Below are 25,832 nucleotides of genomic sequence, written 5' to 3'. Positions count from 1 at the left end.
CTATGGTCAAAATGTGTTGGGTTCACGTTGGGTTCACCAATTCTTTTTGTAATTTTTGTAATCCCTTTTTTTTTTTTTTGATGTAATAAACATTTTCTATTTTTGTAAACTGAGTGCAATCCGTTTCTTTGATTTTTCTATGTTTGCTTTGGAGACCCACATGGGGAGCCTCCTATGGATTAGCACCTCGTAATTAACTTTAAGGGTGTGCGCCTTCTCACTTGATATTTTTAGCCCCTTTAAATCCTGATGCCATAGGCCCGGGCCTTGATGGCCTTTCCACAAATCCGGGCCTGAGGAGGCCACTTTCTCCTCACCAGATATATCAGCAATGTGAGTCCACCCTCACATTCTGAGCAGTGTTGTATTTAAGTGATAGTAAACACAAAATACTATGTTAAAACTACTTGTACCACCAATACTTCCTTGGCTCCCCAGCAGTTGCAGGGTGTGTTTCCCCTATAATTACACCCCTGAGAAGGTGACTAGACTGTAAGTGAAGACAAGTAAAAATGGGATATGTGGCCCTTGTGCTTAATCAGACAGGAATGGGGGGGGCTAGCTGGAATTGCAAGTTGTATTATCTGTGGCTTGCCTGTAATGATAAACTGTATGTACACTGCAAAAGTAGCAGTTCCCCTTGAATGCATTTCACCTATTGACATTCATATTTTTCCAGACCAGACTGTAGATATCGGTCAGATGTAAATGTATATAAATATTTATTAATACCAGCAATATCAAAAAGAATTTACCCCTAACCTGGTGAAGCTTTTTAAGAGGGCTTGTGAAGGGTGCCCCCTCCCTGACTCCATGAATAAAGCACTGTTAATAGTAATCCCCAAACAAAACAAAGACCCTAAGGAGTGTGCATCGTACCGACCGATATCTCTAATGAACTGTGATGCCAAGATCCTAGCCAAGATCCTAGCAAGACGTCTTAACAAGGTCATCACGCAAATAGTTGATATAGATCAATCTGGCTTCATACTCACCAGAACCACTGATATTAATATTAAACTCCTCTACACAAATCTTGCGGTATTGCATGACAAAATGGGATCCAGAGTGATTGCCACCCTAGATAACGAGAAAGCATTAGACTCAGTGTAGTGGCCCTACGTGTGGGCAACCATGAGATATATGGGATTCCCAGCACACTTCATAAAATGGGTTCAAACACTATATCGAGCCCCAGAAGGCAAAATTCGCACCAACCAAAACATCTCACAACCCTTCAGATTATACAGAGGTACGAAGCAGGGCTGTCCCTTCTCCCCCTTACTCTTCGCTCTAGCTATGGAACCCTTGGCCTGCATGATAAAGCAGACTCCTAGAATAGAAGGGCTCAAGCTGGGTGGAATAACCGAGAAAATATCATTGTTCGCAGACGATACCCTCTTATACCTGGAAAACGCAGACCAAGATTTAACGGCGGCCCTAGAGATCATCAATACACACCCCATATACTCTGGACTCAAAATAAATTGGAGTAAATCAGCACTACTCCAGATTAATAAACTACCAGCCCCGCTTCTTGTGCTACCAAATGGTCTACAATGGACTGAAGTCTTCAAATATCTTGGTATTAATATACTCCCAAAATGTGTCTACATCTTCAGACAAACACCTATGAAGATTCCCAATAGTTTCTTCCTTAACATAAGAGCACTCCTCACACAACTGTACTGGCACCCCTCCACACCAAAAATTAGCATTGCCAAATTACAACTACCAACACACGCCGGTGGTCTCGCAGCCCCCAATCTATTCTTATACTACACACGGCACAACTAACAATGGCAAAGCAATGGACAACGCTTTCTATAGATAACCCTGCAACGTGCTTAGAAGCTCAAGCAGATGGATCATACTTAGAACTCAAAAACCTTCTGTACAGAGGATGCAGATACACGACCAAAGTAACTCCACCCATGAGAGTGGTGGTTTGGGCATGGAATACAGCCCATAGCCTCTTCCCTAAACCAGTGAATCACTGCTCAGAACATACCCCAATCTGGCACAACCCCAAGCTACCACAACTCCTGACTATACCAGACACACAAGAATGGACTAAATATCAAATAAAATATGTCCACAATATAATGGAAGATGGCAAGCTGTTAGACTTTCAATCCCTTAAAAACAAATTCAGCCTGCCCAACAAAATGTTATTCAGGTACCTCCAGCTCAGACACGGCATATGCACCCAATTCAAAGGGTCCACCATTCAAACCACGCCCACCAGAATTGAAGAACAAACCTACGCCAACACCCATATTAAGACCCTTTCATCCTACTACACCCAACTAATTCTAGCAGAAGACAACCCGTTAGGTATGCTCCCTATGGCAAATAGACATACCTGAACTGACCATGGATACCTGGAAGGAAACCCTAGACTCAATATTTAATAATATAATAGCATCCAGAGACAAGTTAAAATATAAATTCCTCCACAGAGCATACCTAACTCCTAACATTCTAGCCAAGATATCCCCAACATACACAGATGAATGCCCTCGATGTCATCAAACACCAGCAAACTTCATCCACATGGTATAGACATGCAACAAGATACAACGTTTTTGGAAGGAGGTAGCAAAATACACCTCGGATATGATGGACACCCCAATCATAGTCACCCCGTCGGTGATGCTACTAAATCAAGTAACAGACCTTGCCCAAACAATGGCTGAAAGAGCACTAATCTCCATCCTATTTGCATATGCCCGCAAATCCATTACTACAAAATGGAAGGCCCAATTAGCTCCAACCATACCCTTTTGGGAAAAACAAATCAATCAAGCACTACCTATACACAAACTTCTCTATACAAGAAGAGGATTTCCAGCAAAATTTGAAAAAATATGGTCACCTTGGTTAGATATACATGACATTGATTGGAAAGGTACAGCATGGCACACCAACCTTATACAAAAGGGTAAAAACCCCTCCCCCCCACAGTAAGACCCATGAAGAGCCAAAAAAAAGGAAAGAAGCAGTGGACAAATGTTTGATGAATTCACATTTGTTTATTGAGTTTGTTAAATTCTTGCATAAAGGAAAGTGAAACACCGTAGAACAACATACAAACAGGGCAGGTAAAGGTAGAAAATTGTGAACAATAACCTCTTAACATATTTTGAACCAACTCTACCTTAATGATGAATATGTGGAACCCTGTAAACAATAATGCTTATGAACTGAGATCTTTCGTGAATAATCAAAAGGGTATTGAAAAAATCACATGTAAAGGCTTTCTTTACATGTGATTTTTTTCAATACACTTTTGATTATTCACGAAATATCTCGGTGTTGCTGGTCATTTTTCCTTTATCTAATTTCATTACCTTGCACCCGAGTTATAACTGAAAGAGCGGAGTGCTGCCCACATGAACTCATATATATATAAGCCTTGACCGAGCACCCACCATTGGACTGTGTAAGAGTGCGGGTACTTTTTGAAACATTATATATATATATATAGATAGATAGGTATATATATATATATATATATTAATAGATGATATATAAAGAACCTTTAATGTGCCATGAACTGGATGTGCATAAATAGCAAGTTAGCCTCCCGCCAGCCAATCACTTACATCATGGCCTGTTAAACCCTGAGGAATGTCATGATGACTGAAGGATCAGTAACATCAAAAAATGAAAGTGTTTTCAAGTACTGAATAAATAATGTTGTGTTGCTCTGCACTGGTAAAACTGGGGTATTTGCTTCAGAAAGACTCTATAGTTTGTATGAACAAACTGCTGTGTAGCCATGGGGGCAGCCATTCAAGCACAAGACAAATAGTAGATAACAGATAAGCTATGTAGAATCCCATTGTATACTACAGGGCTTATCTTTTATTAGCTGTGTATCCTGTGCCTTTTCTCCTTTTTCCAGTTTTGAATGACTGCCCCCCATGGCTACACAGCAGCTTGTTTATATTTACACTATAGAAGAGTTGCTGAAAAAAGCAAACCCGTTTTACCAGTGCAGGCCAACAGTACATTATATTTCACTTAATTTAATACACTTTCATTTGTTGGTTTTACTTTTCCTTTAATATCCTTAGTGGATCTAAGTGGTTCAGATTTGCCCCAGAAGGAACCAAGTGGGGTCAGACACTGACCTTGAATTACACAGTTTAGTGTATTTACTCTTTTGGGTGAGAATCACATCAACTTAGTGCATTATACGGTAGATTCCAGAACTCATCTTAAAGGGCACTTATAAAAAAAAAAAAGTACATATCAAAATACAGCCCACACCTTATAAAAAAAAGTCCATATCAAAATACAGCCCACACCTTATAAAAAAAAGTCCATATCAAAATACAGCCCACACCTTATAAAAAAAAGTCCATATCAAAATACAGCCCACACCTTATAAAAAAAAGTACATATCAAAATACAGCCCACACTCTGGCTGGAGGAACCAACACTATTTTTCCAAAAAATGCCTCCAGCCCCAACAATCGCGAGCACTGTACCGCCTTCACCGGGAAGGAGCCAATGATGCGCATGCGTTTGAGTCACGTGAACATAATACGCATAATGGGCGGCTCACTCATTTGTCAAAATTAAAACTACAGGCAAAAATTAAGTTGAGCACAAGCCCTATTCTGAGGTGGGTGTACTGCCACTTTTAAACCCCCCTTAGGCAGAGGATGGAATAAGCCTTGTGCTTAAAGGGGAGGTTCACCTTTGCGATAACTTTTAGTATGATGTAGATAGTGATATTCTGAGACAATTTTCAATTGGTTTTCATTTTTTATTATTTAAGGTTTTTGAGTTATTTAGCTTTTTATTCAGCATCTCTCCGGTTGACAATGTCAGCAATCTGGTTGCTAGGGTCCAAATTCCCCTAGCAACCATGCATTGGTCTGAATAAGAAACAGGACTGTGAATAGTAGAGGCCTGAATAGAAGTATCAGTAATATAAAGTAACAATATCAATACATTTGTAGCCTTACAGAGCATTTGTCTGCAATGCCCATTTGAAAGCTGCAAATAGTCAAAAGAAAAAGCCAAATAACTATAAAAAAAGAAATAATGAAGACCAATTGAAAATTTGCTTTGAAACGGCAGTTCTATAACATACTAAAAGTTCCCTTAAAGGTGAATTACCGCTTTAAGTCATTCTCACAGCACTGGCTGGCACTTCATCTCCCGTAGGCATAGAGGTCTGTATGCAGTGCCATAACACTAAACTCGGGGCACAATCGCAGAATTAGCCTCATGTCAGCGAAGGCGAGGTCATTCTCTTCACTCACTGTCATATTTGGTTCCACAGCCGCTACCTTGGTGGGCGGAGCCTCGCTGGGTTTCCAACTCATTGGCTCTCCCGTTCTATTGGGGTGTGGCTTCTCGTGCACAGGTATTTGTGTGGAAATGCCTAGTGGGCGGGATCTCGTCTTAACAGCAGCAGGTACGTGACGTGAGTGGGCGGGGTGATGGTGGCGGTGGTGTGGCCGCTCCAGCCTTACCTGAGCCAGTGTCACCTGTCGCTTGTCTTTCCGCCGGAACAGAAATGGTAAGGGGGGAGCGTGAGGGGAGTGGGAAGACTGTAAAGCCTTTGCACAGTTGCTAGTAGTTATGTAGTTATGTGTTTGTTGAGGGGACATTCATTCACGCCCCTGTCGCAGAGTGGGATTTTATTTAAAGCGACAGTAGCGTTTTAGTCCACCAGTGAGGCACATCAGCGAGTCTTGCCCTATAAACACGCATGGATTGGTGGGTGATGCTAAATTTCAAGCTTCAGTGACACCCACTTAACTAAAGGGTTAAAGGTGGCTGCTAATTGCTGTCATTATTATAACAGTCTCTCTGGCAGCTCCTACTTCAGATTGAGAGTGGGCAGTAGCCATTCCACAAGTCCCCTTGTTTACAGTTATGTGTGGCCCTGCCATGTTATTGGTTTACAGCTTGGGGGGTGATGGGGGGGGGGCTGACTCCCTGACTCTTTGACTCCCCGACTTTCTGACTCCCCGACTCTCTGACTCCCCGACTCTCTGACTCCCCGACTCTCTGACTCCCCGACTCTCTGACTCCCCGACTCTCTGACTCCCCGACTTTCTGACTCTCTGACTTTCTGACTCTCTGACTTTCTGACTCTCTGACATCCTGACTAACTCCCTGACTGACACCCTGATTCTCTGACTTTCTGACTTTCTGACATCCTGACTGACACCCTGACATCCTGACTGACTGCCTGAGCCTGACTAACTCCCAACTCCCTGACTCTGACTCCCTGACTGACATCCTGACTCCCTGACATCATGACTGACTCCCCGCTGGAAGGAAAATGCTTTTAGAGCAGGGGTGCCCAAACTTTTTGCAACGAGGGCCAGATTTGGTGAGGTGAAAATGTGCGGGGGCCGAGCATTCAGCCCGACATTCTTTGAACCATTAACATTTAATTACAGGAATCAAGTAATCGTAGCAGTAATATTTGGGCACAATAGTGAAATGATCTGCCACTTGGTCTATACTGCTGTTTGTTTGCTGATTCAGCCCTAAAGAAGTATGCGAAAACAGCGCGTCTCTATAGACCAGCAGAATAGATCAAGTGGCAGATCATTTCACTAATGTGTCCAAATATTACTGCTATGGGATTCCTGATCGCACTGTGCTGGGGGGGCCTCATTATTATTCATTTCATGATGGAGACTGAAATTTGAATTAGAAAACGGGCCGCACTTTGGACATGCCTGTTTTAGAGGTTACAAGTCATTCAAACACAACTTTATAAAACAGCACTTGCTTTGGCCCACATTTCTTCCAACTGATAAAAAGCAAACTAAACCACATATAATACCTGAAAATCTGCATTGTGCGCTTATTCATTTGCACTAAGGTTTTTAATGTAAACGCCTGTTGCTTATCCATACTGTATACATATTTTCTAGTTGTATTTCCTGTATTGTCACCCTTTGTCATTGTTTTTTTTTTTTTTACTGAAACGTGCAAATCCACAAGGGCAGAATTGTGTAAAAAAGTTTATTTACTTAAATAATCTCACCGGTTTAGGATAAACATAGCCTCTGTTTTTGGTGTATGAAGCAGGTATCAGAGGTTTAGTCGATTGTAGGTATAGTTGCTTGTTTGCTTGGGGTCATGCTACATGTCCTTTGTTTTGTTTGCCACCATAAGTAGAGCCAATTAAAAACACATGCCCCATGTCACATTTCTTTATGCTGTGTGGGAAATACAGTGGGCAATCTATTGCTTAATGTTCCTGCACCAACAGCAGGGGCTGGGTGACCCCAAAGTGCTTCCCATTCAACTAAGCTGCAAGTGATCTAGGTCAAATGGGGGGATAAAATAGGATATTGTCATCTTTAAATCTTCTTGATTTTTTTTTCCATTTTGTTATGCACTTAGTGCTGAGCAGTTTTGTGTTACTACTAAATATGCTGTAGCATAGTGCCTCTGCCACAAAACAAGAGAAAACCGCTTGCATTTCCCCTTTACATGAACATAGGTCACATTCATTTTACTACAGATTACTGTTTTTTAAAAAAAATATTGGAGCAGTCTTATTTGTTACCCTGAAAGGTACCCATTTAGCCTTACTTACAGACATTCAAAACAAGAGACAGTGGCTTGCAATTCCCTATACATGCACATAGGTCACATTCATTTTTTTAGAAATTACATTTTACTACAGATTACTGTTTTTAAAAAAAAAAAAAAAAAAAAAAATAGGAGCACCCTTGTTGGTTACCCTGAAAGGTGCCCATTTAGCCTCACTTACAGACCAATGCAAAGCAAGAGACAATGGCTTTCAATTCCCTATACATGCACATAGGTCACATTAATCTTTAAAAAATTACACACTTTAGGACCTCTGGAAGGTCTAAATGTATCCTATTGATGTACATGCCTGATCCTTAATAAAAACAAGTTGATAAAAAAAAAATTACACACTTTACGACAGATTACTGTTTTTTTAAATACATACGAGCAGTCTTATTGGTTACCATGAAAGGTACCCATTTAGCCTCACTTACAGACCAATGCAAACAGAAGTCTTTAGTGACAATTGTTATAAATATATAATAATTTAATATAGATCAGTTGGAATTGAATGGAATAGCTTCCATATTTCCCAGGTACTTCCCAGGTACTTTTGTTGCAGTAAAAATGACGTAGCATCTGCATCAGAAGTTACAGATTTGCATCAGTGCAGATTCTACCATTCTGTAAATTTTAGAAAATGAAGGGTGGGGGAAACACATTGCTCTTTAACAGTTGAAGGAGTTATTCTGCAGAAATGGCTGAAAAAAAGCATTTCCCTTTTCATTTGTTGTTTCATTGTACTGTTTTCTTCTTAGTAATCACCTGACTGTACCACCAGCATACATTATTACAGAATTATATTTACAAACCATATACATTCCATCCTGGTTTTGCAATTCCTCAGCACTACTGATTTTTTCCCTTGAACGGAAAAAGTACTTTATAACATATACATAAATATATATTAAAGCATGCACTCCTTTGCATGCATGCGTTGTTCATAGCTGGCTGAGATGGAACCCTGGGATGATTTTGGTATCCCTGAGGAGGTAATTAACAATCATAGGCGTAACCAACAGCAACACGGCATAAATTTGATTTTCTTTGTTTTATTTGCACAAATTCAATGACAGCTTAGTGCTGACTGGTCTCTGTGCGATGCTGCAGGGCCACCATAAATAATCCATGCAATTTGTGTGTCAGTACTTCCCCCTGCCAAGTTTTAGTCAATCAATTGTATTTCAATAAGAATCAGAAAAAAACGATGAGCTGTACCCATACCCGCTATACACAGTTCCAGAACCTCAGCACATTAGTTACTGATGTTTTATGATCTCACCCCAAATTTCAAATTATTTTGCCTCCATGGGCACTCTGGCTTATAACAATGTTACAGATATGTACATATTTAACTGACATAGTTGTAGATACTGGATACACAAAATATTGGTGTAACAGACACCCTACTGTATGGTATCCAGGGGATCAAATAAGCATTTGCCCTAAAATCCAGCCTGAGCCCTCATGTTGGGTCCTCATATCAAACTGTTCTTTTTCTCTTTGCGTGTAATGTACAACAATTTTTCAAACTTTTATTTCCTTACACTTGTCTCCGTATCTCCTTTGTCTCCACTGATGTAACATTTATTCTATCTGCTGTTCTATTCTGGTATGTAGTCACCCTCTTATGCAACATATCTCCTCTGACACCATTAATATGTTGCTTTTATTCTGCTCCCACTTCTCCATTACATCTTGCATGGGTCATTCTCTCCCTTACCTCCCCAGTTGTTTTCTCCTTGTTCCCTTCTCCACATCCACTATGCTTGTCAGGAGAAATTAATGCAAGTAAGGGAATTCTTTTGGATGCATTAAACCTGGATGTTTGGTTTGTTTAAAATAGCCCTTAAATAGGTTTTCTTTGAAGCTCCCATGTTTTACCAGAATGGGGTTTCCATTAGATTTAGTGCCAAATGTGTTGTGTTAAATGGAACTCAAGATAATTATTTGAAATTTCAGCAAGCCCTACATAATGAATGTAAAGGTATGGGAACTGCTATATGAAATTCTTGGCGTCTAGTTTGTTTTGAGTAGCATTACATTTATTTAAAACCGCTCCAAATTTTTTTCCCTGCAAGAAGTTAGGTAGCATTTACTTGGACAAAATAATGAACCTGATAGAAGTATCAACCTCATCTACAATGAAATTATAAAACAATTAAACCATTGCAACTTCTAAATCAGTAAGTCATTGTTATGTAAGTTATTCTTACAATGCAACTAGAGAAATGTCTATGACTCATTATAACCAGAAACCTACTAACAGACAGATTTTGAAGTCAGCACACACTTTGTTTACTCTTTTGTGGACAATTGGAATTGCCTCGTGTATGGCATATGTGCATTCATATGGTGTGAAGATGTTGCTTGATGCAGTTTCAGGTTGCATGTCTGCCATACTATTGCTTTAGGGAGCACTCAGATTGAGGCTGGAAATTAGATGTGTGACTCAGCAATTGATTAAAAATGTATTATGCACCATCATTTAATTATTATTGTCTGTTGTAGTGGTAGTAAAGGGGCAACAAGGAGACTAACCCCACCCCAGCAGCAGCAGCAGCAGCAGCATTGGGACCAATGTTTGAGTCCTGAGCTACAGATTTAGAGTGAGACAATCTCAGTTGTCAACAATTGGCATCAACAAGTGAAAATGTGCAATATTTTGTTATATAGCTGCAAAAAACTTTCATAAATCTCCTGTTGTGATATTAGCCCAAGAAGTAGAGTTATAGAAAATTCCAAGAAAGTACTTATTTCATTTTTGTCACCTCAATGCCAGAGATAGTAAAATTTAGCAGGTGACAGTACAGTTCTTTAAATGTATATTTAGGAACCAATGGATGCATTTTTGGAGCAATTATTCATGTGTCCTGTAGTTGTTCTAGACTAGAGTCATTGGTTTAATAAGAGCTGGTTTGGGATTCCTGCATGGATTTGATTTAACGCATGAAACAAATTATTACAATTATATATGTCATGTGTGTTTGTGTGTGTGTGTAAATACCCCCATTCTAAGCTACACTGCATATCTACAGCAATACATACTCTAACAAATGTGGTTAGAAATACACTGGAGTTTAGTTTTTCAGAGTCACACCCTATTCCTATGCACAGTGACTCACACACAAACCATCATATAATCTTTCCGTGACAGCCAAAGTTAGTTTATAAGAGATATTAATGGCTAATATTTCACAAAGCAGTGAAATAGAATCCAGTTGCTTTTATTGTCATGAAAACAAGTGCAATGAATTCCAATACTTTTTTAAAAGGGCAAATAAATCCCCAAATATTCATGACTGTACAAGGCTGCTGTTTTGCCCTAAGCTGGCGGTAGACACAAATATAAAGTTGTACAAATTGATGGTTTGTATGATTTTCAGACCATCTGTGGAAAATGTTTATACCATGGCGATCAGTCGTTTAGTCGATCAGACAGGTTAGAAGATTTCTTCTTTTATTAAAGTGGGTAAATATGCGTGTTGTGGTTCGGGTCGCGGGCTGCTGGTTGCGGGTTCGGGTCTTATAAATTGGTTCCCAGCAGGAATCCTGATTCAATTGTGTGTGAATTTAATAGGGTCGGAACCTCTGCTGGTGCTGGAAATGATGTGAATGATGTGTAATATCTATAAAGGTTTGGCCAATATGTTGGCACTAGAATAACAACACAAAAAGTGGATGTGGTTGGTTTGAACAGAGGCTGTAATTAAAGAGGGATAGAGCTGCTGTTTTTTGAAACTGTATAACATTGTTTCCCAAACTGTGGATAATTGTTATTTTGTATTAGTTTGTGTAGTTCTGTGGTTCTGTGGAGGGAGGGGGCACATTAATTTGTATACATATAAATATTTATGGGTAATGGCTCCCTATTGAGAAACAAACCTCCTTGTATTTAAATGCAAAGCCTATTCTTTATATTGCACATGGTTAACACAGTACAAAATAATGTACCAGCATCTCATGCATTTGAACTCGTCCTTATGGGTGGTGATTGGTTGCCATTACATTTCATCGATAATTTACCCAAGGAAAACTTACATGTACAAGCAAAGTTAATTGCTATTGCTGGTTTGATGCCTGCGAATGTAGGATAATGTGTAAATATGTGTTTTATGTTCGAACCTTACAGATCCGATTTCTCTTGCTGTTCAGCCGCCAGGGGAAGTTGAGACTGCAGAAATGGTATGTGACGCTACCTGACAAGGAAAAGCGAAAGATAACAAGAGAGTTAGTACAAATCATTTTGAGTCGAAGTCCAAAAATGAGCAGTTTTGTGGACTGGAAAGACTTAAAACTTGTGTATAAGAGGTAAGGACTTAAATGACTGAGACTTGTGAATACCATTTTGGACTGAACGTGATATTTTGGGGTGTGTTTGAAATACAACAGATCATGTAACAAAAATTTAACAAATAAAAGCAAAACATTAAAAAAAGGGGGGAATTGTAAAAGATTTGCATTTCAATGCCTGAGGAGGTCTGAGAATGTTTCCAGTATAATGTAGTCACTTCCTTGTTCTATTCATTTCCCTTCTAGAAGTAAAACCTGCTTTCCTCTCCTTTCTCAAAATTCCCAGACAAAGATAAGAGTTGCATAATTACTTTTTTTTAAGAGCCCTGAACTTAAAACCACCCACACTGTTAAAATGTGTGTCTTCCCATTCTAGCAACACACAGCATTGGAACCTATTCCCACTGAGTGTCCCACTGTTAGATAATGGTTTAAAGGTGTATAATCCATTATCCGGAATGCCCTTATCTAGAAAGCTCCCGATTATGGGAAGGCTATCTCCCATACATTTTAATCAAATGATTCAAAATGGCTTTCCTTTTTCTCTGCAATAATAAAGCAATGTACTTAATCCCAACTAAAATATAATTAATCCTTATTGGAGGAAAACAATAACATTGGGCATATTTAATATTTATGTTATGTTTTTCTTTAGTAGTCTTAAATATGATGATGCAAATTTAGGAAAGACCCCTTATCTGTACCCTGCATTCTGGATAACAGGTCCCATACCTGTACAAGGCTACAAGGGAGCTTTTGCAAGTTGTGTGCGCCACAACTGCCATTAATCTAATAAATAATTTCCTGGTGGGTGCAATGAACCCATGGTAGGTTTTCCCTTATTTTCATGTTAAACAAATCCTAAATGATGTATGACACAGGAAATGTGATTTTCAGATTAAAAATATTCTGACATCAAGAAAACTGCCACTAGAAACAGTGAATCACAGCATTATGATAATTTGGGCTAGAATTATTAGTGGTTAAAAAAAGCATAATAAGTGGGTGGTACCCCATTTTTAAGCCTGGTTAGTGTCTGAATGAAATATTGTTGGTAATAATAGGTGTAGTCCCCAAAGCAAGTACAGAGAAACTGAAAATAAACACTGGTTTTACTAAGGAGCACTATCTACATTTACCAGACTCATATGACATGATTTTGTTTCCTTTCCCGCAGGCAGGGGTGTACTAAATATGAGTAGATTGGTCTTGTTTCACTGACTGTTCTGTTAAACCTTTGTTTACAGAAATGAAATATAATTGTGGACTATAAATATTTTTGTGAAAATGGTAATCTTTGTATGAACTGGTTATGAAACGTCTGCTTTACAACCTCCTACAGCTAGTTTTATGGGACACTGGTCTTTGAAGTTAATTATTTAATCATCACACAATTAGTCTACTTTCTGGTTGCTGGGGTCATTGATCCTAACATCCAGACATTATTTTTTTTTTCATGAGATAATGTTCAAATTATTTAAACAGCAGGAAAAAAAAGAAAACTTGCAAAAATCTATGCAAAAGATATTTTTTAAATTAGATGAACTTCCCTGTTTAATTTGGGTGGGTTTGTGAATTTTTTTCTAGTTGTTTTTATGAGTGGGCTTCCCAAAACCAAATAAAACTATTGGGGGCAAGCATGATTCTTCTGGTGCAAAGTGTACAGTGTCAGGGGGTGCAGGTAGGGTTGCCACCCAGCTGGTATATTACAGTTTTAGCTGGCATAACACCTTCCGGGCCAGCATTGCAAGTTTAGTGGTAATGTAGTTGCCGGTAAATTTGTAATACCCTTAACAAAAGCTCTTGGCCCTCCGCTTGAAACTTACCTTTTCTCCGCCTTCTGGTCATTGCGGGATGTGGCTCCACCCCATTTTACATCATGACCTGCCCCTTTTGTTCCTGCCCAACCAGCGGCCGGGAGAAAATTTCTGAAAAGGTGGCAACCCTAGGTGCAGGTCAACCCTGTCCTTGCTGTCTGTCATGGGGACTGGATCATGTGCAAAAAATGGGCCCAGTAGCGGGCAGGTGGGGGCTCCGAAATGGAGCACAGAGGCCTGTGATAATTCTGCACTAGCAGAAGGCAGTGTGCAAAGTGCAAAAATAGGTGCATTTTGCATACTGCCCACAAGATTGAAAATAATCCTTTTATGTCTTACCAAAACACCCAGTCATTCTGTCTCGTATCAAAATTGTTGTTAGTATGGGCACAGCAAAGCATTATAGGTAAAATCACTTCCGGTGCAATAACCACATAAGTATGTTCCACCATATACCCATCAATTACTTGCTATACAGTTGTTTTTTGGAAGTCACTTTGATTCTGTTGCACTAGCAGGCCAGGCAATAATAGCTGAAATTCTCAAGGCCACATTTCCCACTGGTGTGCCAAGCTGGAAATCAGCCATATAGGTAGACAGTATGTGTAGCCTAGTCCAGTGACACATCCTTCAGATTTTGTCTATAGTGCTATACCCATACTAACAGGACAGTATAGAGGCAAAATGACTGTTTTGTGCCCTTAGTAATTAATACAATCCTTATTATAGGCAGACTCTATGTTATTTCAGTCTAGTCCAGTAAGTGCTGGAATGTCCTCAGCTGTACAGCAATCCTTCTCGCCAATAATGTGAGTATTCTCTCTTCTAGGTACGCCAGTCTGTACTTCTGTTGCGCTATTGAGGATCAGGACAATGAGCTGCTGACGCTGGAGCTTGTACACAGGCTTGTGGAGCTGCTGGATAAGTACTTTGGAAATGTAAGGCTGTCATATACTGATATACTGATGCATCAGTTGCTCTATTAATGTGTGGTTTTACTAAATACTGATTTCTGAATTCAGCAAAAATATCAAGCAACTTTGCTATATACATCAATTAAAAAATATGCTGACTTTTCATGATTTTTAATGGTTTCTGACAGTTCCCTAAACCTATCTAATGGAACTAAGCTAGATTAATGCCAGCAAAAGACACACAACTTTGCACATGCTACCAGGCAATACTGCTTCTCTTATTGTTTGTCCATATTAACATGTAGCATGTAGGCCATGTTATAGAGTATGTGTAGCAACAACACACTGGTGTGCATCATGTTGCACTTATTGTGTGTTTGGAGTGTTGTAGTATCTAATGGCAATTGTTTCCAGTCTTATTTTATGTTTATACATAATTATTTTGTTCTACAGTACTATCATTTTAACTGTAAAGGGGTACTATCAGTATTATATAGATTATAGCATTCCAGGCAGATTCATCTTGGTTTTTTCAAATCTCTTTGTCTCATTTTTAATGCTCTCCTTGAGATTTCACCACTGGGTGGCACCTCTCCAAGAAAAACCCATTCTGGCCAAACTCCCAAATCGGCTGCTGTTATAAAAAGATTAAAAAAAAAAATGTGCGCATCTTATTCTTTCATGTGCTTCCACTCCCAAACCAGTGCACCTGAGTTTCAGCCAAAATAAATCTGTGTCTTTCTCAGTGCTGAAATGACATCCTCAGTTTGATTTGCCACCATTATGATAATGCACCAGTATAGGAAAGGAGGTGAGAGAAAGTGCTGTAATGCCATTAGGATGTCAGGAAGATCCAGGGGTGGTGTTGGAAAAGCTCAGTGCAGAGAGAGCTATAGAATTCAGTGCAGAGAGAGTTATCTTGGAACACTTTTGACGCAAAGATACGTTTGATTCGTAAGATTTTCCAACCTTGTGTGAATCATCCCAACAATTTTCATACCATGTCGATCGGTCATTTAATCAATCAGACAGACAGGTTAGAAGACTTCTGTTGGCTAACGATATCTCTACATGTATTGCCTATTATCTGACGGGTGACTGTCACTACTATTTGTCCAACATAACTTTCGTTTGATTGCTGTCATGGCCAGAACATAGTCTGATTTGTTCTTTTACTACTTTATTTAACCTGAATAGTTAGTGGCAAGTCAGAAGATTGCTATCAGGCCCGGACTGGCAATCTGTGGGTTCTGGCAAATGCCAGAGGGGCTGCTGTATGGTTCAATAGAAGGTTACCATATAGTGGGCTGGAAGGGGGCTGTTTGGGCTGGTAGAGGGCTGTTTGGGCCTCTGTGTACTTGGAATGGCAGGGCCTATTTTGACTCCCAGTCCTATGTACAATTGTTTGTCAGATAGAAGGCTAAACGCTGCCAGCTTTAGTGGCAATTAGCGGCAGAACGAATGGTCGAATATGGCTACTTCGACCATTGAATGGGCTACTTCGACCTTCGACTAAGACCTTCGAATTGAACAATTCGAGCTAAAAATCGTTCGACTATTCGACATTCGATAGTCGAAGTATTGTCTCTTTAAAAAATTCTTCGACCCCCTTCGATTGATGGATTAAAATCCTTCGAATCGTTTGACTTGAAGGATTTAATCTTTAGATCGAAGGATTATTCCTTTGATCGTTCGATCGTAGGAATAGCGGTAAATCCTTCGACTTCGATATTCGAAGTCGAAGGATTTTACTTAGACGGTCGAATATCGAGGGTTAATTAACCCTCGATATTCGACCCTAGGTAAATGTGCCCCCTAATCATTGTTTCTCTTTCCCAGGTCTGTGAACTGGATATCATTTTCAACTTTGAGAAAGCCTACTTTATATTGGATGAGTTCCTAATGGGGGGTGAAATTCAAGAGACTTCAAAGGAATCTGTGGCGAAAGCAGCTGAGGATTCTGACATGCTACAAGAGGTATAACATGAATACAATAACTTGCGATGGTTTGAGAGCCATAGAATGAAGGTGTGACACATGAAACACTATCCAGTTTCCTATTTTAAGGGTATGTTAAAGAAGAAAATCTACAACACAGTTCCTAATAGGTGTTGCTACCATCATGCAGACATATAAAATGTCTCTATGATTTTTATTTAGACAAATATTTTTTTTTTTTTTTAAAACTTGTTTTTATTAAAGGATCATCACATAATAGTTACAAAGTCAAGATCAAGGGAAAAAAAAAAATTTTTTTTTTGTTAGTGTTGTAACATCATGTAGAAGCAGTAGACATAATATATCAAGAACAGTTATAACAAATTAAACTAATAGCTCAGACAAAGGACTAAGAAAGACAAGAAAAATCCCTATATAGGGTTCGATGAGTAGGAACTTAATAACCTGTTGGTGAGATGAGCTCCTGGGGGCGTTCGACTTGAGTGTCGGTGATCTAGTCGCTGGTCTCTGAGATATTGGGACGACTCCAGAACCATCGGATGTTCTGTAAGCATCGCTGTATCGTACCATGTTGTATAACGGAATGTGTGTATTGTAAGGTGTCTAAGTAATAGTGGTAAAGATACAATATATGTCGACCATGTCGCAAAAAATTTATCAGTATTCTGTTCTTTTTTTATCGTGGTTTCCAACCAATCCATGTGAAAGATGAAGTGTAATTTTTGTTTTACTACTGCCATGGTGGGCGAATCAGTATTGAGCCATTGTTGCAGAATCGTTTTCCGGGCCGCAGCTGCTAGTTTCCCCATAAAATTTTTGTCAGACTTTGATAGACGTGTGAATGCAGTTACATCACTGAACATTGCCCATTCCAATTGTGCTTGAATGGGTTTACCAGTCATCTGAGCACCGTAGGTAGCAACCTCCATCCAGAAGGTCTGTAGGAAGGGGCAAGACCACAGACTATGTAATAAATCTGCCTTGGGGGACTGGCACCTAAGGCAATTGTCAGAGGGCAGATATCCCATTTTGTATCTTCTGATTGGTGTTAAATAAACATTATGCAATATTTGTAAAGACATTTCCTGGTACCTACTGACTGGAAGTAGCTTCATGATGTTCGTATGTTGTTGGAGAATTGCGGAAGTCGTAGAATTCGGGATGTCTAAGGTCCAAGCAAAACCTGGCCTTTGAGTGTTATCTAAGTCTACCAGCGTTCTAACCATTTGATACAGGTGCGATGTAGTATGTCGTACCTGTCTATTTTTCCAAAGTGTATTGAAGGGATTTGTTTTATCAATGTCTGACATGATTTTGATCTTAGTCGTCGCGAAGTGGAGAAGTTGTAAAGTCAGGAAAATATGTTGTGCCGTGAACGGAAACTTGTCCTGTAATTTGGCCCGGGAGAAAACAGTGTTATCAGTATTCAATATATCATGTAAATTTTGTAGCCCTTTTTCTCTCCAATATGATAAAATAGGATTCCGCACGCCTATAGGGAAATCTTCATTGTCTAACCAGGACAAGTATGGGGAAACAATCGGAGATAACATTTGTCTTTTCCTAACCGCATGCCAAGCTTTGTATGTGTCAATAAATATAGGATTGTCGCGTAATGAAGGTGGGATTTTGTGAAGTGGCGAATGGAGGGCACAATTAAGGGAGTAATTATGTGCTGTGTAGGAATCAAGAGCTGTTGTTGTATAAAGATCTCTATGTAAAACCCAGTCTCCAGCATAACGAAGGAGTGCTGCTTCATTATATTCCCTGATGTTCGGGAGGTTGGTTCCACCGAAGTGTTTGGGTTGTTGTAATTTAAAGAGGCTAATCCTCGAGCGTTTTTTGTTCCAAATGAATAATCGAAATGCTTGATTTAATTTCTTGAGATCGGTATTCTTTATGTAATAAGGTAACATCTGCAGCGGGTATAACACTTTGGGAAAAAGGAACATTTTGATAAAATGTATCCTGCCTAAGAATGTTAGGTTAGTGTGTTTCCATTGATGTATCTCCCAGAGAACAGTATAAACAAATATTTTAATACAAGGGTTAGTTCACACGAGAAAATTCAGGCAACTTCTGAAAACGCATCGCCGTGTGTGCTTTATCGCAGGCGACTTTTCATTATAGCGGATGGGAAGACATGAGGAGGCAGTTCGGGCAGATTGTAGCCCAGAAGACGAGGCGATTAGTCGCCATGTGACTAAATCTCCCCGAATCTCCTCGTGTGAACTAACCCTTACAGTGTTTGAGAATGATTTTGGTCCATTTTTCCAAGTACATTTGCTCCAGGTTATTGTGGTTAATTGGATGATGCATGTATACATCCATTTTTAAACAGATTTGTACATTCTCCTTTTGGACGGAGATCAGCCCTTGTTACTTTTGGCTGTGTGCTTGGGGTCATTGTCCTTCTGAAACAGGAACTTTCACCTAAGCAGGATTTAGGGTTTCCCTGTATCTTTCACCATCTGGTCTTCATTTCTTGGTTGTTTATGTATAAAGCTTTAAAGGACCAGTAACAGCAAAAACTTTCTAAAAAAAATTTGTTAGTATGCTAAAAGAAAAAAAAGACACAAACACATATTAAACTTTAAAATTGCTAAGTCTTTATTTAGAAATAACTTACCGAATCTCCGCTTGCGTTCCTTTTTCAGAAATGGCGACAGGGCGACGATTGTGCGACGCTCAATTTCTCCTCCCTGGCTATCTCCTATAAGGAAGGCAGGGAGGAGAAATGGAGCACTATAGATTGCCGATTGCCTTTTCTGAAGAGGAGCGCAAGTGGAGTTTTTCGGTAAGTTGTTTCTTAATAAAGACTTAGCGACTTTAAAGTTTAATATGTGTTGGTGTCTTTTTTTTTTGTAGCATACCAACAGATTTTTTTTACATTTTTTTTGCTGTTACTGGTCCTTTAAGGCATTCCTGCAGTTTTTAAAAGAGATTGTTCATCCTTCCCATCAGTCCCTGCCCCAGTGGAGCCTGCAGTCTGAAATCCCTCATTTAGCCTGCTGACACAGTAGGGTCAGTTTTATCAGAAGCCAGTTAACCTGCCTGTAGTTTTAATAATCAAACTAGGGAGGCATGGAATCCAGGATTCGGTATTCACAAAACAATCAAAAAACAAATTTCTTAGCCTTGCTCTGCGCTTGTGGCTTCCCCCTCATTTGCAAATGCAAATTAGGGTTCGAATTCAGTTTGGTATTCAGCCGAATCTTTCATGTAGGATTTGGAGGTTTCAGCCGAATCCAAAATAGTGGATTTGGTACATCCATAAATCAAACTGAGGCCCCAGTGCAGCAACGAAGAAGTGCTGCCCACTGACCCCGTGTCTGTGAGGTGTGGGTAGTGTTAAAGCTCTTTTGACAAAGTTTAGGGTAAAATATGTTGTTCCCATCTAACAGTGCCCATTTGGCAAATACAATACAACACTAAAATATGGTAGTTGTGCATCATGCTGTGGTGCTCTGTTTCATCAGCCGGCACTGGTCTAAAACACGATTATATTTATATATCCTTTAATATAAAACATACATTGATTCAGCCCAGGAAGTGAAAGCATTGCATTTTCTAAAATATAATGTGATATGTAGTGATGCACTTTACATAGCATTGCGTGTGTGCATAAACCTACAATCATTCACACCTACAGTGTGAAATATTGTGGAAAGACCTAAAGCGAGCGGTTCATGTGAGGAAACCACAAACATCCAAGAGCCGAAGATGTTCTTTATGGAGAAATGGGCTAAAATTCATTGTCGCTGTACAGGACTGATCAATAGCTACTGCAAACTTTAGTTGTAGTTATTGCTGCACAAGGGGGTCACAGCAAATACTGAGTGAAAGTAAGAGAATACTGATGCACTTTTTGTTATTGGATCTTTTTTTTCAATAAATACTGTACATGACCAGATATCATTTTTGTTTCATTCGTTTATACTAAGTCTTCGTCTTCATCTACTTTTAGGATTTGTTTTAAAATCAGATGATGTTTTAGGTCAAATTCATATAAAAATGTAGTACATTATAAAGGGTCCTCAAACATTCAAGCACCACTGTATATACATAGTCGCACTTGTTGTGGTCTTCTTCAACACTTACAACTACGTGGGCTGTTTTTAGCTCCTCATTATTGAAGGCATAACTAATAGTGTGGATACAAGTCCACTGAGTAGTTTTGCTGAGCATCCAGGATAAAGAAACTTATGGTTTGTTTTTGCAGACAATGGAGGAGTACATGAGCAAACCAACATTTTAAGGGTGCCACGCAAATGAAGAGAACCTAGAAGAGCGCTATTGTGGGCAAGTCCAAGGAACATCAGAGAGCTCTGAACTGTTTGAGGGAACCGCTGGTCCGGACAACTAACCAGCTAGCAGCGAGGAAATCTGAAATATTAATAAAAAAAATGATACTAAGGCAGCCTCGTGCCATCCGTGAAACGCAATGGACCTGAGCATTCCACATGCAGTGAGGATGACGTTCCACAAAGAATGGTTGCTTTTAAAAGAAAAAAATTAATATTTTTATATAGGTATATTATATCCACTTGGAATAACAATATGGTAAAAATAGTGTCAAGTGGCTGGATATAATCTATAATCAAAGTAGATGTATAAAAACCCCTGTCAATTCTTCCACTATTTTTTTGACTTTTTTATGTTAGGGTAAGATGCTTAGGGGTGAGGCAGACAGGATGGTGACAAAACGTCTAGATATCTTTTTATTTGAACTTTCTGCCAGTAAAACTTTTGAATTGCATAATCACCCTCTTCCTTCCTCTTCCATTTTGGTGTAATAACTCTATTTAAATGTTTTACTGGTGGAGAGTCAAACACAATCCAAAGTATTTTTGGATGTTTTGAGAGGAGATTAAAACACAGGCGACAATGTGTCCCATCTGCATCACATTAGAGTTAGGGTTGCCACCAAGGCAGGGCCTTGATGTAGCGGGGCTGTGACGTGATGGGGGTGGGACTGTGGCATCGGGGCTATGACCTAGTGATTGTCTGAGTGTCGTGTCAATCTTGGAAAATCCTGCCAGCCAGTTTTGACCAGAACAGCCCTTTAAAAAACCGGGCTGTCCAGGTCAAAACCGGGTAGGTGGCAACCCTAATTAGTGGTGTAGGAGGCTTTACTAGGGCCAGTTTCATGGTAGGGCTTGGAGGGCATTCATTGTGGGCCTTCAGCACCACAGGGGTTCCTAGGTGAAAACCGAGACATCTATTGTTTAAAAATGTGGTATTTTTGTTCTACATCAGAGATATCTACTCTAAGGGCCTCCAGCTTTTTTTGAATATTTAGCTATTAAGTTATACAGACAGAAGTCACACACACAAACTATTATAAGCCACAGAGTGTGTACTATTCCACTTATTGGTATTAAACGATACTTCCCAGCACCACATAGATAAGCGCAAGGTGAGAGTTGTAGTTTAACAGGTTGCACATCCCTGAATAACTTATTTTTCCCATATGGCCCCCACATCTCTAATTCAGGCCTAGTTTTAACCCTTCCAGTTTGGCATTCTGGCAGTAGCAGAATTACAGTTGATAATTGATTTTTCTCGGGTATCATTGCAGATCACTGGCAAGATGATGTTGAAAATGGGGATTTTGCATAAACTGTTCTATTTAATATACTTTGTATTTATTCTGTTTGTCTGTGATTTTCTAAACTTGCCCTGCATTTGGTTTTTGAAAAGGCCATTAAACGTGTGTGAGTTTCCAATGATCTCTGTAAAACTGTTGCACTCTTTCACTCTCTTCTGTGATTCTTCAGTCCAGTAGTGATACACTAGATTTCTCAATCGTTTAAATGCAACTTATTAAGATAGCCATGACACTAAAACAGAAACTGCTTAGCAGAAAGGTAATGGATTCGTAAATATATCCACTCTCTCTGTATGTATGTCTCAATACTAATGGAATGTGCCACTGTGTAGTCGCTCTGCAATAGGAGTGTTAAAACTCACAAATTAGAATTAGAGCTTGCAAAACTTGAATGTTCAATATTGATTAAGGACAAAAAAAATTTGAAAAACATAGAATGTAAAATTTTGGCATGTATAAGATTGTGAGTTCACAAGTTCACATTGAAGTCAGTGGGAATTATCGTGGGCAAATTTTGAGAGACTTTTTTGTGTTTTGTGTGTGTGTTGTGTGTAGACCCATTGGAAATTAGTAGAATATGATTTAGATGCATTCAAGTTTTTTTCCCCCCCATGGTTTTATTCGATTGGGGTTTTTGGGTTAAAGGAACAATTCAGTGTAACAATAAAAACTGGGTAAATAGATAGGCTGTGCAATATAAAAAATGTTTCTAATATAGTTAATTAGTCAAAAATGTAATGTATAAAGGCTGGAGTGACTGGATGTCTGACATAATAGCCAGAACACTACTTTTTGAGGTGTTAAAGAAAAAATTTAATTGAAGTGGAAACTCTAAAATTCACAAAACTCTAAAATTCACAAAACTCGAATTTTAGTATGCTTTCTTGTATTACAACATTGAGGTTTTTCTTACATTATAAAGCACTAGTAGAACCCATCTGTCCTCTACTGCTAGTCTGGCTGTGTGAGTAGGTGGGTGCAGATTTCTGCTCTGACTGGGTTCTGTTTTCTTACTAGGTGGCTGCTGCCTACAACCACTTACTTTATTGTTTTTAAACATAATATAGATTGTGTTTATCATCTAAACAGGCCCCGCGAAACCCTTTGGCTCATTCCAGCCCTTATACATTAACGTTTTGGCTAACTTACTATATTAGAAACATGTTTTGCACAGCCTATTTACCCAGTTTTTATTTTTTCATTAAGGCTATGTACACACGTGTGGATATCAGCAGCGCTTGCGGTGCGCTACGCGATGTGGTTTTTATAAAAAAAACCGACAGTTTCTAGGAGTTTTAACCTTCGGCAACAGCACGATACCGTAACGTATTTATGTTGCAGTCAGCTGCAACGCAAAACGCGGCAGATATACGCACGTGTGTCGAGAGCCTCATGGCCAAGCAGAGAATGGCACACACAAGCAGAACTGGGTAAGCAGAGAATGGCACACACAAGCAGCACTGGACAAGCAGAGAATGGCACACACAAGCAGCACTGGACAAGCAGAGAATGGCACACACAAGCAGCACTGGACAAGCAGAGAATGGCACACACAAGCAGGAGACAGTGAAAGCTATCATTCTAATATGTACTACATACAGTGACACAATGCTGGTGCCCCATTAGCATTTTGTATAAAGTGTGAACAGGTGAACAATGGGGGCAGTTTCAGTCTGGGTCTCAGGTGGAACAGTACAGGGCTTTAGGATGTGAACAATAGAGGTGTCACAAGTGTGAACAATGCAGGAGGATCACAGGTGTGAACAATACAGGGGATTATCCTAAATTTGAGGTTTAAACAATGCAGGGGCCAGTTAATCTCTGTAGTGATACCTTTTAAATTTTACATATAGTAAACAGACACAACATGTGGGTGGCCACAGAAGGGCCACCAGTTGGACAGCCCTGGCCTAATCTGTGCCTTTAATATACCACTTAATACATTTTGGGCTATAGTTTTCCTTTAAGCTGTGATTCACATTTCTGAAACACAGTAAAAATGTAAGGATAGGGGACTAGAACAGTTCACTGTAGTGTTATACTGATGCCTGTGCATCATGCCAATCAATAATATAACAATGAGAGAGGATGGTATAAAAGGTAAGCCTCGCCAGGATATTTCCTCAGCGACTTACCTCCCGGTACGTCTCTCCCCGAATGATGGCACGCAACTTCCGCATTCCTCTTCAAAGTGAAACTGGCGTCCAACGCTGAGTGTATTGACGCCTGCGTCAAGTCACAGGCGTCATGATGTCATCAGGGTGTGTCTAGTTGGGAGTTTTGGCACCAAAGACTTTTTAAAAGACCTGTCCACCATTTTGCTGATGCCCAAGCTGGTTTCAGTTTTTCTGATCCCGCCAAAGTGTTCTTTACTCTTGAATTCCTGGTTTTCAACTTTTTGCCTGACTCTTGACTTCGTTTCCTGCCGCCTGCCTTGAACCTTTGCCCGACTTCGACTACGTCTTCTCTTCATCCTTGCCAGCACCTCGCTTACGATTACTCCGCACTTCCTTGTTGGATTCTGCAGCAGAAAGCGCGGGGCCCCAAAAGGGTGTCGGTGAACAACCGGAACCCACAGGGTATTCCTGTGCATCTACAAGGTACAATCACCAATCAAGGTTCCAGAAAACATGGTCGTTACATAAGCACAGACCTTTTTAGGAATTGGGCTAAAAGTAATGCATTCTGGTACCAACATATTGGACAAGTGAGGAGAAGCTAGTAGTGTTCCTAAAGCAGACAGAAAAAGAAATTAATGAAGGGCAATCTTATATACCTCAAAAAGTTTAAGTAAGGTACATTAAGCCCCAACAACACCCCATAAGGTAGTTTAAAACTTCTATCCAATACAGGTATGGGATCCGTTATCCGGAAACACGTTAGACACCATTATAATCAAACAAACCAATTTTTAAAAATTATTTCCTTTTTCTTTAATAATAAAACAGTAGCTTGTACTTGATCCCAACTAAGATATAATTAATCCTTATTGGAGGCAAAACCAGCCTATTGGCTTTATTTAATGTTTAAATGATTTTCTAGAAGACATAAAGTATGAAGATCCAAATTACAGAAAGACCCGTTATCCGGAAAACCCCAGATACCAAGCATTCTGGATAACAGGTCCCATGCCTGTATTAAGGGCTTGCACACTTCAAGAAAAATGGAGGAAACAGACTGAGGTGGTAAAAAAATCTTTTTTTCTATAGGAAGTACATTTAATAGTGCAGTATAAGTTGTACATACAATACATGTATATCAAGAAAAAAAAGTCAAATCTATAATAACATCAAAGTACAAACCACCAAGGGGTAATTCTCATTTTCAGGCTAGGGTATCTGCTTCCCTGTAGAGCTTTTTCCTTTTGGTTATGACTTGGTGGTATGTACTTTGATGCTACTATTCATTTAATCCTTTTTTTTCTTCAGATACGTGTATTGTATGTAAAACTTTTGCTGCACTATTAAATGTACTACCTATATAAAAAAATATTTTTTCACCACCTCAGTCTGTTACCTCTATTTTTCTTTAAGGGGCAGATTTATCAAATTTCAAGGTGAATTTTTTTCGAATGCAAAAAAATCTAATTTCGGCTATTTTTTGTGTACTTTGACTAGGGAATAGTCCAAATTCGATTAGAATTTGCAAAAA

At 39.4% G+C, this 25,832-nt stretch overlaps 1 protein-coding gene across 1 annotated transcript; it reads left to right on the top strand.

Annotated features, from left to right (window-relative positions):
* Positions 1-5,459: 5,459 nt before the first annotated feature.
* ap1s3.S (adaptor related protein complex 1 subunit sigma 3 S homeolog) lies at positions 5,460-20,986 on the top strand. Its single transcript, NM_001193405.1, is given in 5 exon segments — positions 5,460-5,542; positions 11,720-11,898; positions 14,527-14,635; positions 16,451-16,588; positions 20,793-20,986. Coding segments are annotated over 5 exon segments (465 nt in total). The 5' UTR covers positions 5,460-5,539; the 3' UTR covers positions 20,829-20,986.
* The last annotated feature ends 4,846 nt before the right edge of the window (positions 20,987-25,832 follow it).

The sequence above is a fragment of the Xenopus laevis genome, chromosome 5S (genome assembly GCF_017654675.1).
Source record: "Xenopus laevis strain J_2021 chromosome 5S, Xenopus_laevis_v10.1, whole genome shotgun sequence".
In the NCBI taxonomy this organism is placed as follows: Eukaryota; Metazoa; Chordata; class Amphibia; order Anura; family Pipidae; genus Xenopus; species Xenopus laevis.
Note: the sequence above shows the minus strand (reverse complement) of the source record. Positions and strands in the feature narration are given on the sequence as shown.